Source organism: Taudactylus pleione, unplaced genomic scaffold (assembly GCF_031769625.1).
Source record: "Taudactylus pleione unplaced genomic scaffold, aTauple2 ptg000373l, whole genome shotgun sequence".
NCBI classification, from domain to species: domain Eukaryota; kingdom Metazoa; phylum Chordata; class Amphibia; order Anura; family Myobatrachidae; genus Taudactylus; species Taudactylus pleione.
In genome coordinates this window covers 3350001-3364643 of record NW_028284774.1, presented here as the reverse complement: position 1 = coordinate 3364643, position 14643 = coordinate 3350001, and the positions used below count along the sequence as shown (strand labels likewise).

At 43.5% G+C, this 14643-nt stretch overlaps 1 protein-coding gene across 3 annotated transcripts in view; it reads right to left on the bottom strand.

The window, feature by feature from the left end:
* BRDT (bromodomain testis associated) overlaps positions 1-14643 on the bottom strand; it is a 146539-nt gene that overhangs the window by 48749 nt on the left and 83147 nt on the right. For all 3 annotated transcript variants that reach the window (XM_088444892.1, XM_088444890.1, XM_088444891.1), the window contains one exon: positions 975-1015. In XM_088444892.1, the coding sequence (XP_088301018.1) occupies positions 975-1015 (41 nt within the window). The remainder of the gene's footprint in view (positions 1-974; positions 1016-14643) is intronic.

Here is a 14643-nt window from a genome sequence, read left to right as displayed (position 1 = left end):
TCGGCAAGTACATACACACTTGCCGATGTCGGGAGCATAGCCTTAGCGACAGTGCGCCAGTCGGACTTCCATACGGGTCCGACGGGAGATGACGCAGACGATTCACGGCAGCACGCATTGTCTTTGACATTGAGTGTACACACTGGACAATGTTGCAGACATGTCGCCCGATCCAGCCGGATCAGACGACATATAGACCAGTGTGTACCGGCCTTTAGTGTGGCCAGCCCCAATATCTCCCTAAGTATGTAAAAAAGTATAAAAATTGCATCATTTTGTGAGGAAAATGGAAATAAAATGTAATACTTTTGATTTATGGCTGACTGTGACCAGCTGGTGGCTGCTCGTCATCATGCTGTTAATATGATGGGCCTATTTGTATGTGTAGACCTGGAGCTCCATCTGCCCCATTGTTAATTTGGCCCTGGGAACAGCCCATCTTCTTTAATCACAGTTGCTGTAATTTAAATATTTAAAGTATAGAAGAATCTTTACAGCTTTAATACAATAAATTTAACATAGGTTCAGTTACAAAGTTGTCTGTTAAACTTTAATGTGCATTTATATGTAGGTGATGCATACGCTTCATGATAGTGCTTCTCAGGGGCGTTTTAAGACTGGAGGGGACCTGTGTGCAGAGGTCAGTGAGACCCTCCCACCTAAAAGAAAAAAACAGCACCTCACAAGTGCAGAAATACAGTTTTTTGTGCTTGCGCTAAATTCTACCGTATCTTCTGTGCTTATTTCTGAAGATATTGCCATAATGATGATAGTTAGTATATACAACAATAGAGACAGGGTGTATGCTCACTACGCCCATTATAGGTATGCCACTAGTGCATTTAATGGATTTACCATACCATATTTCAAAATGATCATTCTGCTTATATTTTACAATAAAAGTGCAGGAGACACTATGAAAAAGTCTTCTAATCCAAGAACATGTGTGCAGGCAGCTGCAGGTTAGTCCTTACCTGGTCTTGCTTTACAATGTTCTTGTTAGGACATGTTGTTTCTGTAAATAAGAGAGGAAACAGAATTACTTGCGTTCTACAAATCTAAGACTTCTGGATTTTCATGACGTTTTGCCATCTACATAATAGGTACATCAATAAGAATCATTACAGAAACATTATTCTGTAGCGAGAATATATATTGATCTGCGATTTCATCCCAGAATGCCATAACTACAAAAACAAGCATCTTGTCTGGTCATTGATAGGTTTTTTAGATGTACTGAATCAGAGACTACCTATAAATTACAGAGCACTCCCACAATATTAAAGAGGTCAAATCCACATAAGCATACATTTTGTGCCATGTACTTAAAGGAGCATCCCCATAGAACAGTATTGTATTGTACAATGTTAATGTCTCATACATACAGAGGACATTAAAGTGTAGACTTGTCAGGATGTGTGTGGTCAAATCCCATTTGCTTACATAATTTTTTGGACTATTAGCGTACATTTGTTGTCTTCCAGACCTCGTTAAACAGTGCGTGCATGTGCGATTTCATTCTTTACGAGGTGCTGGCACCCTGTAGCCACCTGCATTGCCAATGTTGGGCTGCCGAAGATGTGCACATCCGAATATCACGGCGGCTAATCACCAAAAATTAAATCCCCCTTTCCAATTTAAAGCTAGTTTGTCAGTACCAAGACACGACAGGACAGCTGTTTCCAAACAGCAGCAAGCTGGCAGGTGGTCGCTGAGAGAATGTGTCTAATAAGTTTAATTTTGGAGGAGGTGGAGGGATGGTCCAAGATAAATGAAAAAAAAAAAAGAAATTAGGTTCTAGAAGGATCATGGGTTGGAGAATCGCAAATAATCAGGTTCTTAATAGGACAGCTCCAAATATATTGAGAAACGTTCCTTATAATGTGCAGCCACGCCAACATCTATCAGAGACATCGAGAAGCATATTTTTAAGCTGGGTAGGGTCATAGTACTATCTATATAGGATTTTTGTATACTAATTTTTTTTATCCTCATGCAGATAGAGCTGGATGCGGCATCCTACCGAATCTCAACCTAGTCATCGGAATCTAGAGACTTGCCCAAACCCCGCTCTCAGGCCAGGTTGTGCGGGTCTTGTGTAGTAGATGTAGTAAGAGTAAGCTCAGAGTATAATGTGTGGGCAGCACAGATGGTGTAATGGTTAGCGTTACTGCCTCACAGCACTGAGGTTATGGGTTCAATTCCCACCACGGCCATAACTGTGCGGAGTTTGTATATTCTCCCTGTGCTTGCGTGGGTTTCCTCCGGGTACTCCGGTTTCCTCCCACACTCCAAAAATATACTGGTAGGGTAATTGGCTCCCAACACAAACTAACCCTAGTGTGTATGTGCGCATGTGATATGGAATATAGATTGTAAGATCCACTGGGGCAGGGACTGATGTGAATGGCCAACTATTCTCTGTAAAAGCGCTGCGGAATATGTGCGTGCTATATAAATAACTGGTAATAAATAAATGTAGAAATTAGTCCAGCTGTAGAAGTCTGACACAAACATAACAGTTCAATTGAGTGTAAGTCAGCTCTCAACTTTTCTGTGAAAATGCTGTAATTGTAAGTATTGGTAAAAGTTTTTAGAGGTAATATGAAATAGATGTCAAAGAATAGGGGAAAGGAGGAGTCACGTGTCTAGCGGTGCTAGCAGAATCTCACAGGACCTGGCACACCGAGAGGGGCTTTCTAGTGAGACTGCAGCAAGATGTACTGTATAAGGACACATATGTAGTTATACGCTTTCAGAATCATAATGAAGGTAAAACACCTGGGCAGGAGGCCTCAGACTCAGTTTCAAATTAAAACTTGTGCATTATAAAGAAATAATGCACTCATACTGTTATATAGCCATGGAAATCTCTTTATATTTTAAAGTAAAAGGGAACATCGCCACATTAGTTGCAGATCTAAATAATATAGAAGTACAATGTTAAAAATGGTTTCACATTCGTCTCTGCAATATTAATGGCAGGCAGTGGCAAAATAAGCAAATGTTACATTTTCCATGAACAAATAAACTTAGCATTTACTATTTATTAGGCAGAAAGATGGTCTTGGCTCATCTAATGACTGAGCCATACATCAGTGTATCAAAATTAATGGCATTCCAGGGTAGGCAACTGCATAGCAAAAAAAAAAAACAAATTATTTAATTTTACCCAAAACAGTTCTACATTTTTGTGACATTTTAAAATAACACTGGAAGACATTTAGCTTCAGCAAGCGGAGGCGATGACAGCAGTCGTGATAAATAGGAAAAGCAGACTGCGCAAATTAATAGAATCAGGTTAGAAATAAATTAGGAGAGAAAAATGGGAAAGTGAAACTACAATCAGTTTATTATCCATTTGTACTTTTCATATACGGAGCAGCTATTACACAGTGTAGAAAATACTAAGTGCAGCTGTATAGACTGACAAGGAGAATGCTAAATAGGTTATACTGTAATACGTGTGTAAAGGTCAGTTGTTGAATAAGGTCTACACATATCTAAGTGAAATAAAATAAATCTTAGATGTGTCCACATACATCTAGCTTCCTTGTGCGTTAAACAGCCCTTCTAGTTGCGCCATGTCTTGGTGTGACTCTGTAGCGTCAACCATCTTCACGTGCAACTTTCTCCCTTACAATGCATCGTTTTCGCAAAGCGATATAAATAGGATGCACAAGCCGCTTATACTGGTTAAAATGATATGCGGCATGACTAGGGCTGTTTTCCAGCAGGATCAAGCAGGGACTCAGTTCCTGAACCGCTCATTAACTATGATGTAATGTTCTGTGCCAAAATGTATTCTCCATAAGACAAGTGTTATTTTAAAGTCCCTTTTGAGTGGCTTCTTTTTTATAGAATATATATTTATTAGATAATCTACATATAGAATTGTTTATCTGTAGCTCTACCCCCCCAGTAGCCCCACCCACAGTTCCTGAACCTGTTGAAAAATAGCCCTGGGCATGCATATAGTGTGTGCAACTGCGGGTATATCTGCATGCGAAATGCTACGTTACAGTATTAGTGGCTGTGACATCTGTATGTAATTCAGAGAACTGCTACAATTGGGACTGCAAGACATTGTGTGCACTGCAGTTTTTATTATCGTCTTGCAGGGAAGACAAGCCGTTACTAATCAAGTAACACATGGACGGTGCACATGGGCATATTAGATATATGGAGGACACAGCAACAAGATAGGAAACTAGAACACATTCTACTTTCCCCCACTTGCATCATCAGTAATGAGCAAGTGTGCACGGTTATCGCTACACCATAGCGATCAATGATCTTTATGTGAGTGTTCATGTCTCTTGTCCATTCTCGTGTGAAATATCAGAATGGCGTAGAGATGGTCGTGCACACTCAATCTAAAAGCTGTACACCAGTGTTTCTCAACTCTAGTCCTTAAGTACCAGTCGACAGATCAGGTTTTCTATCTGTGGAAACAGGTGGGATAATTACTGACCCAGCGAAACAGATGAGCTCACCTATGCATAAAAGAAATTCAGAGAACACGATGATATGTTGGAGTACTTGATAACTAGATTTGAGAACCACTGCGCAGCTCCTTGCTCGAAGCGTGTCTTCCCAGCATGATGGCACACAAGCTGCACGCCAGAGTCCCCTCCTAAACCACAATATGGGCTAAGCCATGTTGGACTGTCACCTGAAGCTCTTCCTCCTCTCAGAACGCTGATCCCAGAACAGCTGATCGCAGCATCCAATCCCTGGGAATCTTGCCCTATAAATTAAATTTCCTGACTGGCCTCTGTTGCCAGTACAACGGCGCTTTTGCTGAAGGTACAACTCTGTGCTGAGCTCCCAGGTACTGTACTTTGAACTGGAATCACACGGACTGGAACCATTCAGATACAAAGTCTGGTTACAAGTCTGCATTCCATCTAACACTCCAATCTGGGTTTACCACATAGACTTGCTCATTTCTACTAACATCGGTCCCATCCGATATATTCAACATCTGTCTCAAACCAATTAAGTGCTTAAATTCAAATCTAAAAATGTATGGAGTTATCCCAAAGCGCAATCCTTTCTAATATGATGGTAGTAATGTATAATATTGGATCTACTGCGCTCAAATGGATGGTAGCAGCTCAATAAAATTAAAGGGATGGTAGAAGCTCAATAAAATAATGATGGTAGTAATATTGAATCGATGTTCACAGATTTCCTCTTTTATAAGCAGACACCTTGAGCTTTATCTTGCTACTGGGTAATTGGTCCCTTCATACACCTGGGATGTATGACATGGATATCACTCACCAAATGGATAAATATGTTCATTGAAAGGTTTCTTTATAACATCAAGTCAATATTCCATTCAGTCCCTCTCAATAACTTGTCTTATGGAACTGGACTCACCTCAAGGTTCATAAAACGTTAACATAAAAAGGTATCTTTAAGGGTGAGAGTCATCGATAATCTCCTTATTCATCCACTAGAAAGCACTTGTAGTATTAAAAGTGATATTTATTCCATAAAATGATACAGATCCACAAATAGATGGTGGGTGACTGCATGTATGGTAGATGGATTGATAGTTTTATGTCCCGTTTTTCATCTTAGCTTCTAACTCCTTGTGATCCCGAGTTTTAACAAAGGAGCTGAGCTTGCGGTACATAAGGCCATCCATCTTCCTTTTTTAACTGTTTGTGGATCTGTATCGTTTTATGGAATGAATACTACAAGTGCTTTCTGGTGGATGAATATGGAGATGATCGATGACTCTCACCCTTAAAGATACCCTCATGTGAACGTTTTATGAACCTTGAGGTGAGTCCAGTTCCATAAGACAAGTTATTGAGAGGGACTGAATGGAATATTGACTTGATGTTATAAAGAAACCTTTCAGTGAACATATATTTATCCATTTGGTGAGTGATGTCCATGTTATACATCCCAGGTGTATGAAGGGACCAGTTACCCAGTAGCAAGATAAAGCTCAAGGTGTCTGCTTATAAAATGAGGTAATCTGTGAACATCAAATCAATATTACTACCATCATATTAGAAAGGATTGCTCTTTGGGATAACTCCATACAGTTTTATATTTAGATTTTAGGAGTGGTGTCCCTAGGAGTAAGACCAAGCTGCAACCTATAGGCACTAGTTACTTCCAACCTTATTACAAGTGCTTCAATTCATCAATATCGGTCTCAAACCGATCCAGCTCTCAATACAGCATCATCGGTCCCAATCAGATTCTGTCCATCTCTTCAGTATCATATCCAGTTCCCATTTCAGTCTGCTGTTCCATAAAGACATTTACTTTACTGTCCTCGCCTTCAGGCCCATCAACGTCTACAGTTCATACAACTCACATTATACATGAGGAAGTCCTGGCTCAAGCCACCCAGTTTCATCCACGCCTCCCAAATCTTCTCTTCAGTTTACCACGCCTGTTCCAACCAAATCCTAACCTCAGGCGTGACAGTTTGTACTGGCCCAATGAATCCAGCCAAGAATCAGGCACAAGCTGCTGGGTTTACACCTGATCTTGTTGCTCGCATAGAACACCAAGGGGTGGCAGAGTCAGATGGTTCAGTTCCTCCAAGAATTGACTAACCAGCTGGATAACATCCAATCCACTCTTAGAGGCTCAGGAGCTGCCACTTCATCCAGATTTCTCCAGTTTGTTTCCTCGGCAGCACCTGACCTGCGCCTGGAAAAATTGGATGGGAACCCCAAAAATTGCAGGGGTTTCTAAATCAATGTGAAATACAGTTTGAGCTCCAACCCAGCAATTTTTCTTTAGACTGTGCCTGTGTGGCATATCTCATCTCCCTATTATCTGGAACTGCCTTAGACTGGGGCTCACCCTTATGGGAAAGAATGGATCCTATCCCAACATCTTCGAAGGAATTTGTCACGACATTCTGCCAAATCTTCAACGAGCCTTCGAGAGAGTCATCTGCATCTTCAGACTTTCTATGTTTACTGCCTGGGGATATTCCCAATTTGGTTCTGGTCTCCAAAAACGTTCTTCCAGTATGCTCTGCAGTACAGTCTCTTCCGGAAACTCCTCCACAAGAATTCACTGATTTTTTCAGTAAAGCTGGTGCTGATATTCTTCCTCCTCCGTAAATGGGATTGTCCAACTGAATTAATCCCTGGGAAATCTCCCAGAGGGTGAATTTATCCGCTATCGCTCCCAGAAACTAAGGCCATGAAGGACCATATCCAGGAGAATTTGGAAAAAGGGTTCATCCGCACTTTCACCTCTCCCGCTGGTGCAGGCTTCTTTTTCGTATAAAAAAAATTAAAAATAAGAAAAAAGGAAGAAAGAAGGATGGAGGTCTGTGCCCCTGCATCGACTACAAGAGACAGAATGACATCACCATTAAAAACCACTGTCCTCTCTCTCTGTGACCAAAGTCAGCGGATCCACCATCTTCGCCAAATTGGATTTACAGAAAGCATATAATCGCATATGAATTTGGGAAGTGGAGGATTGGAAGACCACATTTAACACCTATGACTGTCACTACGAATACCTTGTTATGCCCTTCAGTCTCAGCAATGCTCCCGCATTATTCCAGCACTATGTCAATGAGATCTTCTGTGATCTGTTGTACAAACATGTTGTCTATCTTGACGATGTTCTTCCAGATCATTGACGAAATATGAGAATAAGTAAAGGAGGTTCTGAGAAGTCTCCATTCAAATCTTTACTGCAAATTGGAGGAGAAGTGTGTCTTCAAAAAGGTCAAGTCTATTCTCTTCTTGGGATATATCATTTCAGGTTCTGATCTCAAAATGGAACCAGAAAAGCTCAGTGCAATTCAGGAATGGCTGCTTCCTAATACTCACAGCATTGTTCAGAGCTTCCTTGGGTTTGTGAACTAAGAAAATTCATAAAGAACTTTTCCACCATCATTGCACCTATTACCGCTATCACCCAGACAGGTGCCAATCCATCCTGATGGTCACAGGAAGCAAAGGAAGCCTCCCAAAACATCAAACAAAAATTTCAGCTCCTGTTCTTAGTCAACCTGATGTCACACAGCCATTCATCTTGGAGGCTTCTTCCGTAGGAGTCAGAGCTTTGCTCTTTCAACACGCTCCTGATAGTCTTCTCCACCTATGGATTTTTCTTCAGAAAATTCACTCCGGCTGAGTACAACTCAACTGAGAACTTTGCTATTAAGTTAGCCTTGGAGGGGCGGCGCTCTCTTTTGGAAGGAGATGTGCATCCCATTTCCATTCTCACAGACCACAAACCTTTTATACTTTAAGACAGCACATTGTCTGAATCAGAGGCAAGCCATATGGGCTCTCTTCTCATAATTTAACTTCAAATTCTCTTTTCGTAAAGGGTTCCAGAACCAAGAGGCTGACGCCCTCTCTCGCTCCATGGAGAAAGAAAATGAGACTAAATCCACTGAGAAGCATATCAATGATCCAGTGGCGCTCTCTGCAGTTGGAGCAGAATACTCATCACCTGCTGGGAAAACTGTTTCCAAGCCCACATACCGCAAGAAACTGCTACATTGGGCTCATGCTTCCCACTTGCAGGTCATACAAAAAGACCTTTAAAAGTTAATTTCCAGGTCTTACTGGTGGCCATCTCTCAGAAGAGACATCCAAGACCTCATTGCCTCTTATAACAAGCGCACCCAGCATAAAGTGCCTCAACAGACTCCAGCTGGGCTGTTACTTCCTCTCTCGGTTTCACATCAACCGTGGTAACATCAGTCTATGGATTTCATTACTGACCTTCCAGTTTGAAACAAATTCAACACCATCTGGGTGGTAGTTGACAGGTTCACCAAGATAGCTCACTTCATACCCCTCACCGGTCTTCAGTCAGCTCCCAAGTTGGCTCAATTATTCATACAAAAAAAAAAAAAATCTTCAGACTCCATGGATTACCTCTGGAAATCATCTCTGACCAGGGAGTGCAGTTTGTTGCCAAGTTTTGGCATTCCTTGTGTTCTTCAATTCAAGTCAAGCTTAATTTCTCCACTGCCTACCACCTTTAGTCTAATGGCCAAATGGAAAGAGTCAAAGATCTGGAGTCATTTCCTTGTTTATACGTATCCTCCTCTCAGCACAACTGGGCTGAACTGCTTCCTTGGGCAGAATTTTGTCATTACAATCAGTACCATTTTTCATCTGGTTCCACGCCCTTTTATGCCACTTATGGCCTTCAGCCTCGAGTTCCTGATGTTTGGCCTCTTCCTGCCTCACAGGTTCTAGCTGCTTCCTGCACCTTGCAGCACTTTTCCAAGATTTGGAAAGAGATCCGCTCCTCCCTGGTGAAGCTTCCGAGTGGTACAAGAAATTGACTGACAGGAAGACGAGAGCAGTCAGCAGTCACCAGTCTGAAGGAAGGTGATTGAGTTTGGCTCTCTACACGAAACCTGCAGTTAAGAGTTCCATCCATTTCATTTGTGCCCCGCTACATTGGGCCATTTGCCATTGAGTGAGTTATCAACCCGGTTTCATTCAAACTCAAGCTACCTCCATTCCTGAGAATACTTAATTCCTTTCATATTTCTTTATTGAAACCACTCTTAGTCAACCGGTTTCATTCTGCACTTCCAAAGGCACTCAAAGTCCAGACTCATCATGGTGTCGAATACGAAGTGGAAAAGATTCTGGACGTCTCTAATACTTAATCGACTGGAAGGGCTACAATCCTGGACTTTCGCCTCTGATGTCCATGCTCCTCAGTTGATTTGAGCGTTCCATGCAAAGTTTCCATGTAAGCCTAAGAGGTTTCCTGGGGCCACCCATGAAGGGGAGGGTGCAGTCATGGTCTGGCCCTTAAAAACCACTTTTACCTCTCCATTGTCTGTCCAGAGTAGCAAATAGGTCCACTTGTGCATCAATCGCGGATAGCACAGAGGTCCACTCATGCTGCACATCGCTCCTGGATGGTGCCGCTTTGTGCTGCTTCTGCCCAGTCTGCTCAGTGTCCAGTCACTGAGCATGAAGATGGCTCTCCACAGCCCCTTGCTCACAGTGTGTCTTTCCAGCATGATGGCACACAAGCTGCACACCAGAGTTCCCTCCTAAACCACAGTATGGGCGCAGCCATGTTGGACTGTCACCTGATGCTCTTTCTCCACTCAGAGCACCCCTCCAAGACCAGCTGATCGCAGCATCCAATCCCTGGGGATCCACCCCTATAAATTCCATTTCCTGACTGTCCTCTGTTGCCAATACAGCTTTGCGCTGAACTCCCAGGTACTTTGTATCTGAATAGTTCTAGTCTGTGGGATTTCAGTTCCAAGTCGTCTGGTTACAAGTCTCCATTCCATCTAACACTTAGTCTGGGCTTACCACAGAGACTTGCTCATTTCTACTAACATTGGTCCCATCCGATACTCCAATCATAGGTTCCATCCGATATATTCAACATTGGTATCAAACCGATCAAGTTCTTCAATTCATCAATATTGGTCTCAAACAGATATAACTCTCAATACAGCATCAGTCCCAATCCTATTCTGCCCATCTATTCAGTATCATATATCCAGTTCCCATTCCAAACTGCTGTTCAATAAAAAGACATTTACTTTACTGTCCTCGCCTTCGGGCCCTTCATCCTCTACAGTTTATATAATTCCTCACATCATACATGATGAAATCCTGGCTCAAGCCACTCAGTTTCATCCATGCCTCCAAAGTCTCTTCAGCCTCCCATGCCTGTTCCAACCACATCCTAACCTCAGGCATGACAAAGACTTTGTACGTTTCTAAAACTAATTCCTGTGCGGTTAAAGTTGCAGCCTAGCATCTGTAGTAAACTGAGTGGAATTTCTTTGTGTCTGCAATACCAATAAGATGCACAATTTAAAAGAAAAAGACTGTATGCTACACCTCTTGGAGTGGCTCAGTCGTGCCGGGATTCTCACGTTGTATGGCATAGGGCGATAGATGTGCGAGGACACATCTGTCGATCGTAGATAATGGTAAATGAGATCTCTGTACTCCCTACAGGATGTGCATAAAATTTAGAATGTACAATTTTAGATGCATCCTACCATTTAGGGATTAGGAAGCCACATTTATCATAACTAATAAACTCAGTAGGTGTAGGGACGGGATCGGCATTGAATAGCCTAAACCCAACCCTAAGTCGTCCCCCCCCCCGCGAGCCCCTAACCTAACCCTCCCTCCTCCCCTCCCACCCTCAATTGATTACCCAGCCATGCTCCTGTAAGCATCCGTAGATGACATTGTAACATCTTCTGATATTGGCACAATCACAAGAGGTCATCTAGATATGGCAGTAACCTGGCTCCCTGTTACCTGAGATGAGTTGTCATGACTACCATTATCTTGGTAAATACCCAAAGGGCTGTGGCCAGACCGAAGGGTATAGCCTGAAATTAGTAATGTTGCTGATCCACCGCTAACCTCAGAAAGAGTTGGTGGGATCTTGCAATCGGGACATGCAGATATGTATCTTGTACTGTATGTCCAGCGAGACCATAAAGTCTCTAGGCTCCAACACCAACATAATTGACCATAGGGTTTCCATATGGAATTTGGGCACCTTGATGAATCGGTTGAGATTTCAGATTCAAGATAGGGTGGTGTGACCCATTGGGGTTTTGAATCACAAATAAATTTGAATAACAACCACTTCCCCTGTTGCATCACAGGAATGGGGATTAGGACTCCTGCCCTCAGGAGAGCCCCAACAAACTCCCGGTAGGCCCAAGCTCTGACCGGGTCTGCAGGAAGGGCTGTGCCCACAAAGTCTTGAGGGGGATGTCTCAGGAACGTGATGGCATAACCCTGAGAGACCAGCTCTCGCCCCCAGGCATCTGTGATTGAGTCTGGGTTAACTGTAAAAGTCGGCCTCCAACCCTGACATTCTCCAGGGGGAGGCCCGCCCCATCAGACAGTAGGCTTACCATCTGGCTTAGATGCTGGGTGCTTGCTGACCAAGATTTCTTGGGCTGCGGTTTCCTGTGGAAATGACTGTCTGTCTAGCAGAGGACTGTTTCTTTGTCATACCTTGAGGACGAAAGGATCGAGAGGACGACTGCCTCTTAGAGGTGGACATAGACCTCTACCGACCTTGGTGTTGCCAAAGAAGTCATTATGTCATCCAACTCTGGTCTGAACAGTACCTTCCCCGCAAAAGGCAAAGATTCTAGAGCCTTTCAAGGCCCTGCATCTGCCTTCCAGGTCTTTAGCCAGAGGGATCTTCGGGCTGCCATTGAGTATGCAGAGACCCTAGAAGCCAGAATATCTGCGTCAATAACCGCTTCCCCATATACACAGCTGCTTCTTGCATCTGGCTGAGAAGAGACTGCTGCTCTCTGGTTGCATCAGATATAGCATCCTCCAGAGACTTTGTCCACTCTGCCATAGCCTTGGCCACCCAGGCTACAGCCGTAGCTGGTCTGGTAATAGATAGAAAAATTGACAATTATTTGAAATAAATGTTTTTATTATCTGGAGCTATCTGTAACCTCCTCTAAAGAGGAGGCTGCAGGAATGGGTAACGTAGCGCTCCTGATCAATCTTGTCATATGAGCCTCCATCATCGGGGGAACTCCCACTTGTTACACTCTGCTGGTGCAAATGGATACAGAGAGGTTATATTCCTTGTAGCATGGAAATGCTTACCAGGAGTAATCATGCTCCAGACATGAAATTAGTCAGTTGCCCAGACTGAGGAAAATAATTCTTAGTCACCTTCTGACGTCTAAGACTGGATCCCTAGAGGTCAGTAAAACCTCCTCTTTCCTCTACTGCTAAGAGTGCTTAGACTGTCCTCAAAGACGGGAGATCCCTACAAGGGCCTAATGGTCTTCTTTCACTGAGACAGACCCAGAACCCGGATATCAGAGTCTGATGAGGAGGCAGAGTCAGACTCTAAAAGGCCATGGGTGATGAGCACCTCTCCTATGACCCTACTTCACCGCTACTGGTCTATCTGCCTGCGGAGGGGCTGTAGACGGCGGCATACTCTGCTAGAGTGAGCAGTAGAATAAACCCAACATGAAATCATGGGGGGGCAGAGACCTAGAAGGACACAAATGCTGTGAACACCCCATAGCATGAGGCACTGCAGCCAGATCCCATGCTTCAGTGGTTCTGTCCACTAAGTGCGACAAAATCTGAGACCCAGCGGCCACTCAGATGGCTCTAGTGCTGGTGCAGGTGTACTGGAGATCCAAGGTAGCTATTACAACAGTACTACACAATCCATCCTAGTTAGCAACCTGCTCAGACAAGAATGCAGCACAGGACTTACATGATCCTAGCACTGGCTGTTCATCCTTCTCACCCTTACCTTTAGACATAACAAATGTATAAATGGTATAAGGTATACAGTATAAATGCAATGTGACTTATTATTGAAAACACCCCACACATCTTCAGAGGCATGAGGAGAAACAGTGATAGACATAACTGACAGTTTTGAGAAAGCAGGTAGAATAAAACACAGCAGCTAGCATTTATAGCCACATACAATGCATAAATACACACATTTGCTAAAGCAATATGAACTCTAAATCAACTGACCAGCCCCAAGGGGGTTGTGGTAGGCTATAGAGTGCGCTATATGCCAGACCCAAGGGAGAGGTATATAGAGACAGACCAAAAATCTGAGACCACCGCTACTGCAGAGCACAGAACGCATGCTAAACTGCGTGCATCTCACACACGATGTGGTCAATTATAGCAAACCAGACGAGGGAATCCGTACACGAAAGTTCATGTCAGGCGGGGAGGAGCACCTTATCTCAACTAGGCTGCAATTTTGATGGCCGGGTATGCTGAACTACAAGGTAGCAAGACGTTGACTAGTGCATCTTACTACCCGTCCCCGGCAACAGACGATATGGCCCAGACCGCCTTAGTGAGGACACGTTAGACGAGGCCTTCCCCCGCAGCCGCCTCTGATGAGTCTCAACATCAGAGGCAAGGGACTGCTTTGCGCACGATTCCCCGAGATGAATCGCTTACCTGACATCTCCGTGACCAGACTCCAGTCCCGGACCTCAGCGCTAAGCCACGCCGAGGCCTGCCGAGAACCTCAGGACATATAGTGGTGCTGGTGTTTCGGCGTCGGTACACGGAGTCGCAGTACAGCTAAACTCTAAAGTTTTGAAAACTAAGGTAAATCATAAAAGAAAATCATTCAGTTTTATTATTTGGTGCACGGCAAGCCAGTTGCATAACAGGGGCAACTGGCTTGCCGTGCACCAAATAATAAAACTGAATGCCAGTGGCTGGGGGCGGGGTATATATGGAGGATGACCAGTGCATGCTGGGAGCTCCAAAGTTTTGCTGTTTGGTGCATTGGATGTGATCCAACTACATACCCCAAGGTAGATCCTGTGGACCCTATGGAACCCAAAGAAGAAAGCTCCAGTTTTTTGTTCACAGAAGCTTTCAAAGAAAAGAGAGGCTTGGTTATGTTTTGGGATTGCTTTGCTGTCATCTGGCACAGGGTACCTTGAATCTGTGCAGTGCACAATGAAACTCAAGACTATTTGAGGAATTATGGAGTGAAACATACTGCCCAGTGTCTGAAAGCTCAGTCACAGGACATGGGTCCTGCAACAGGATAATGACCCAAAGCATACAGCTAAATGCACCCAAGAATGAGCCCTTGTCTGAATCCAATTTAAAATCTATAGAA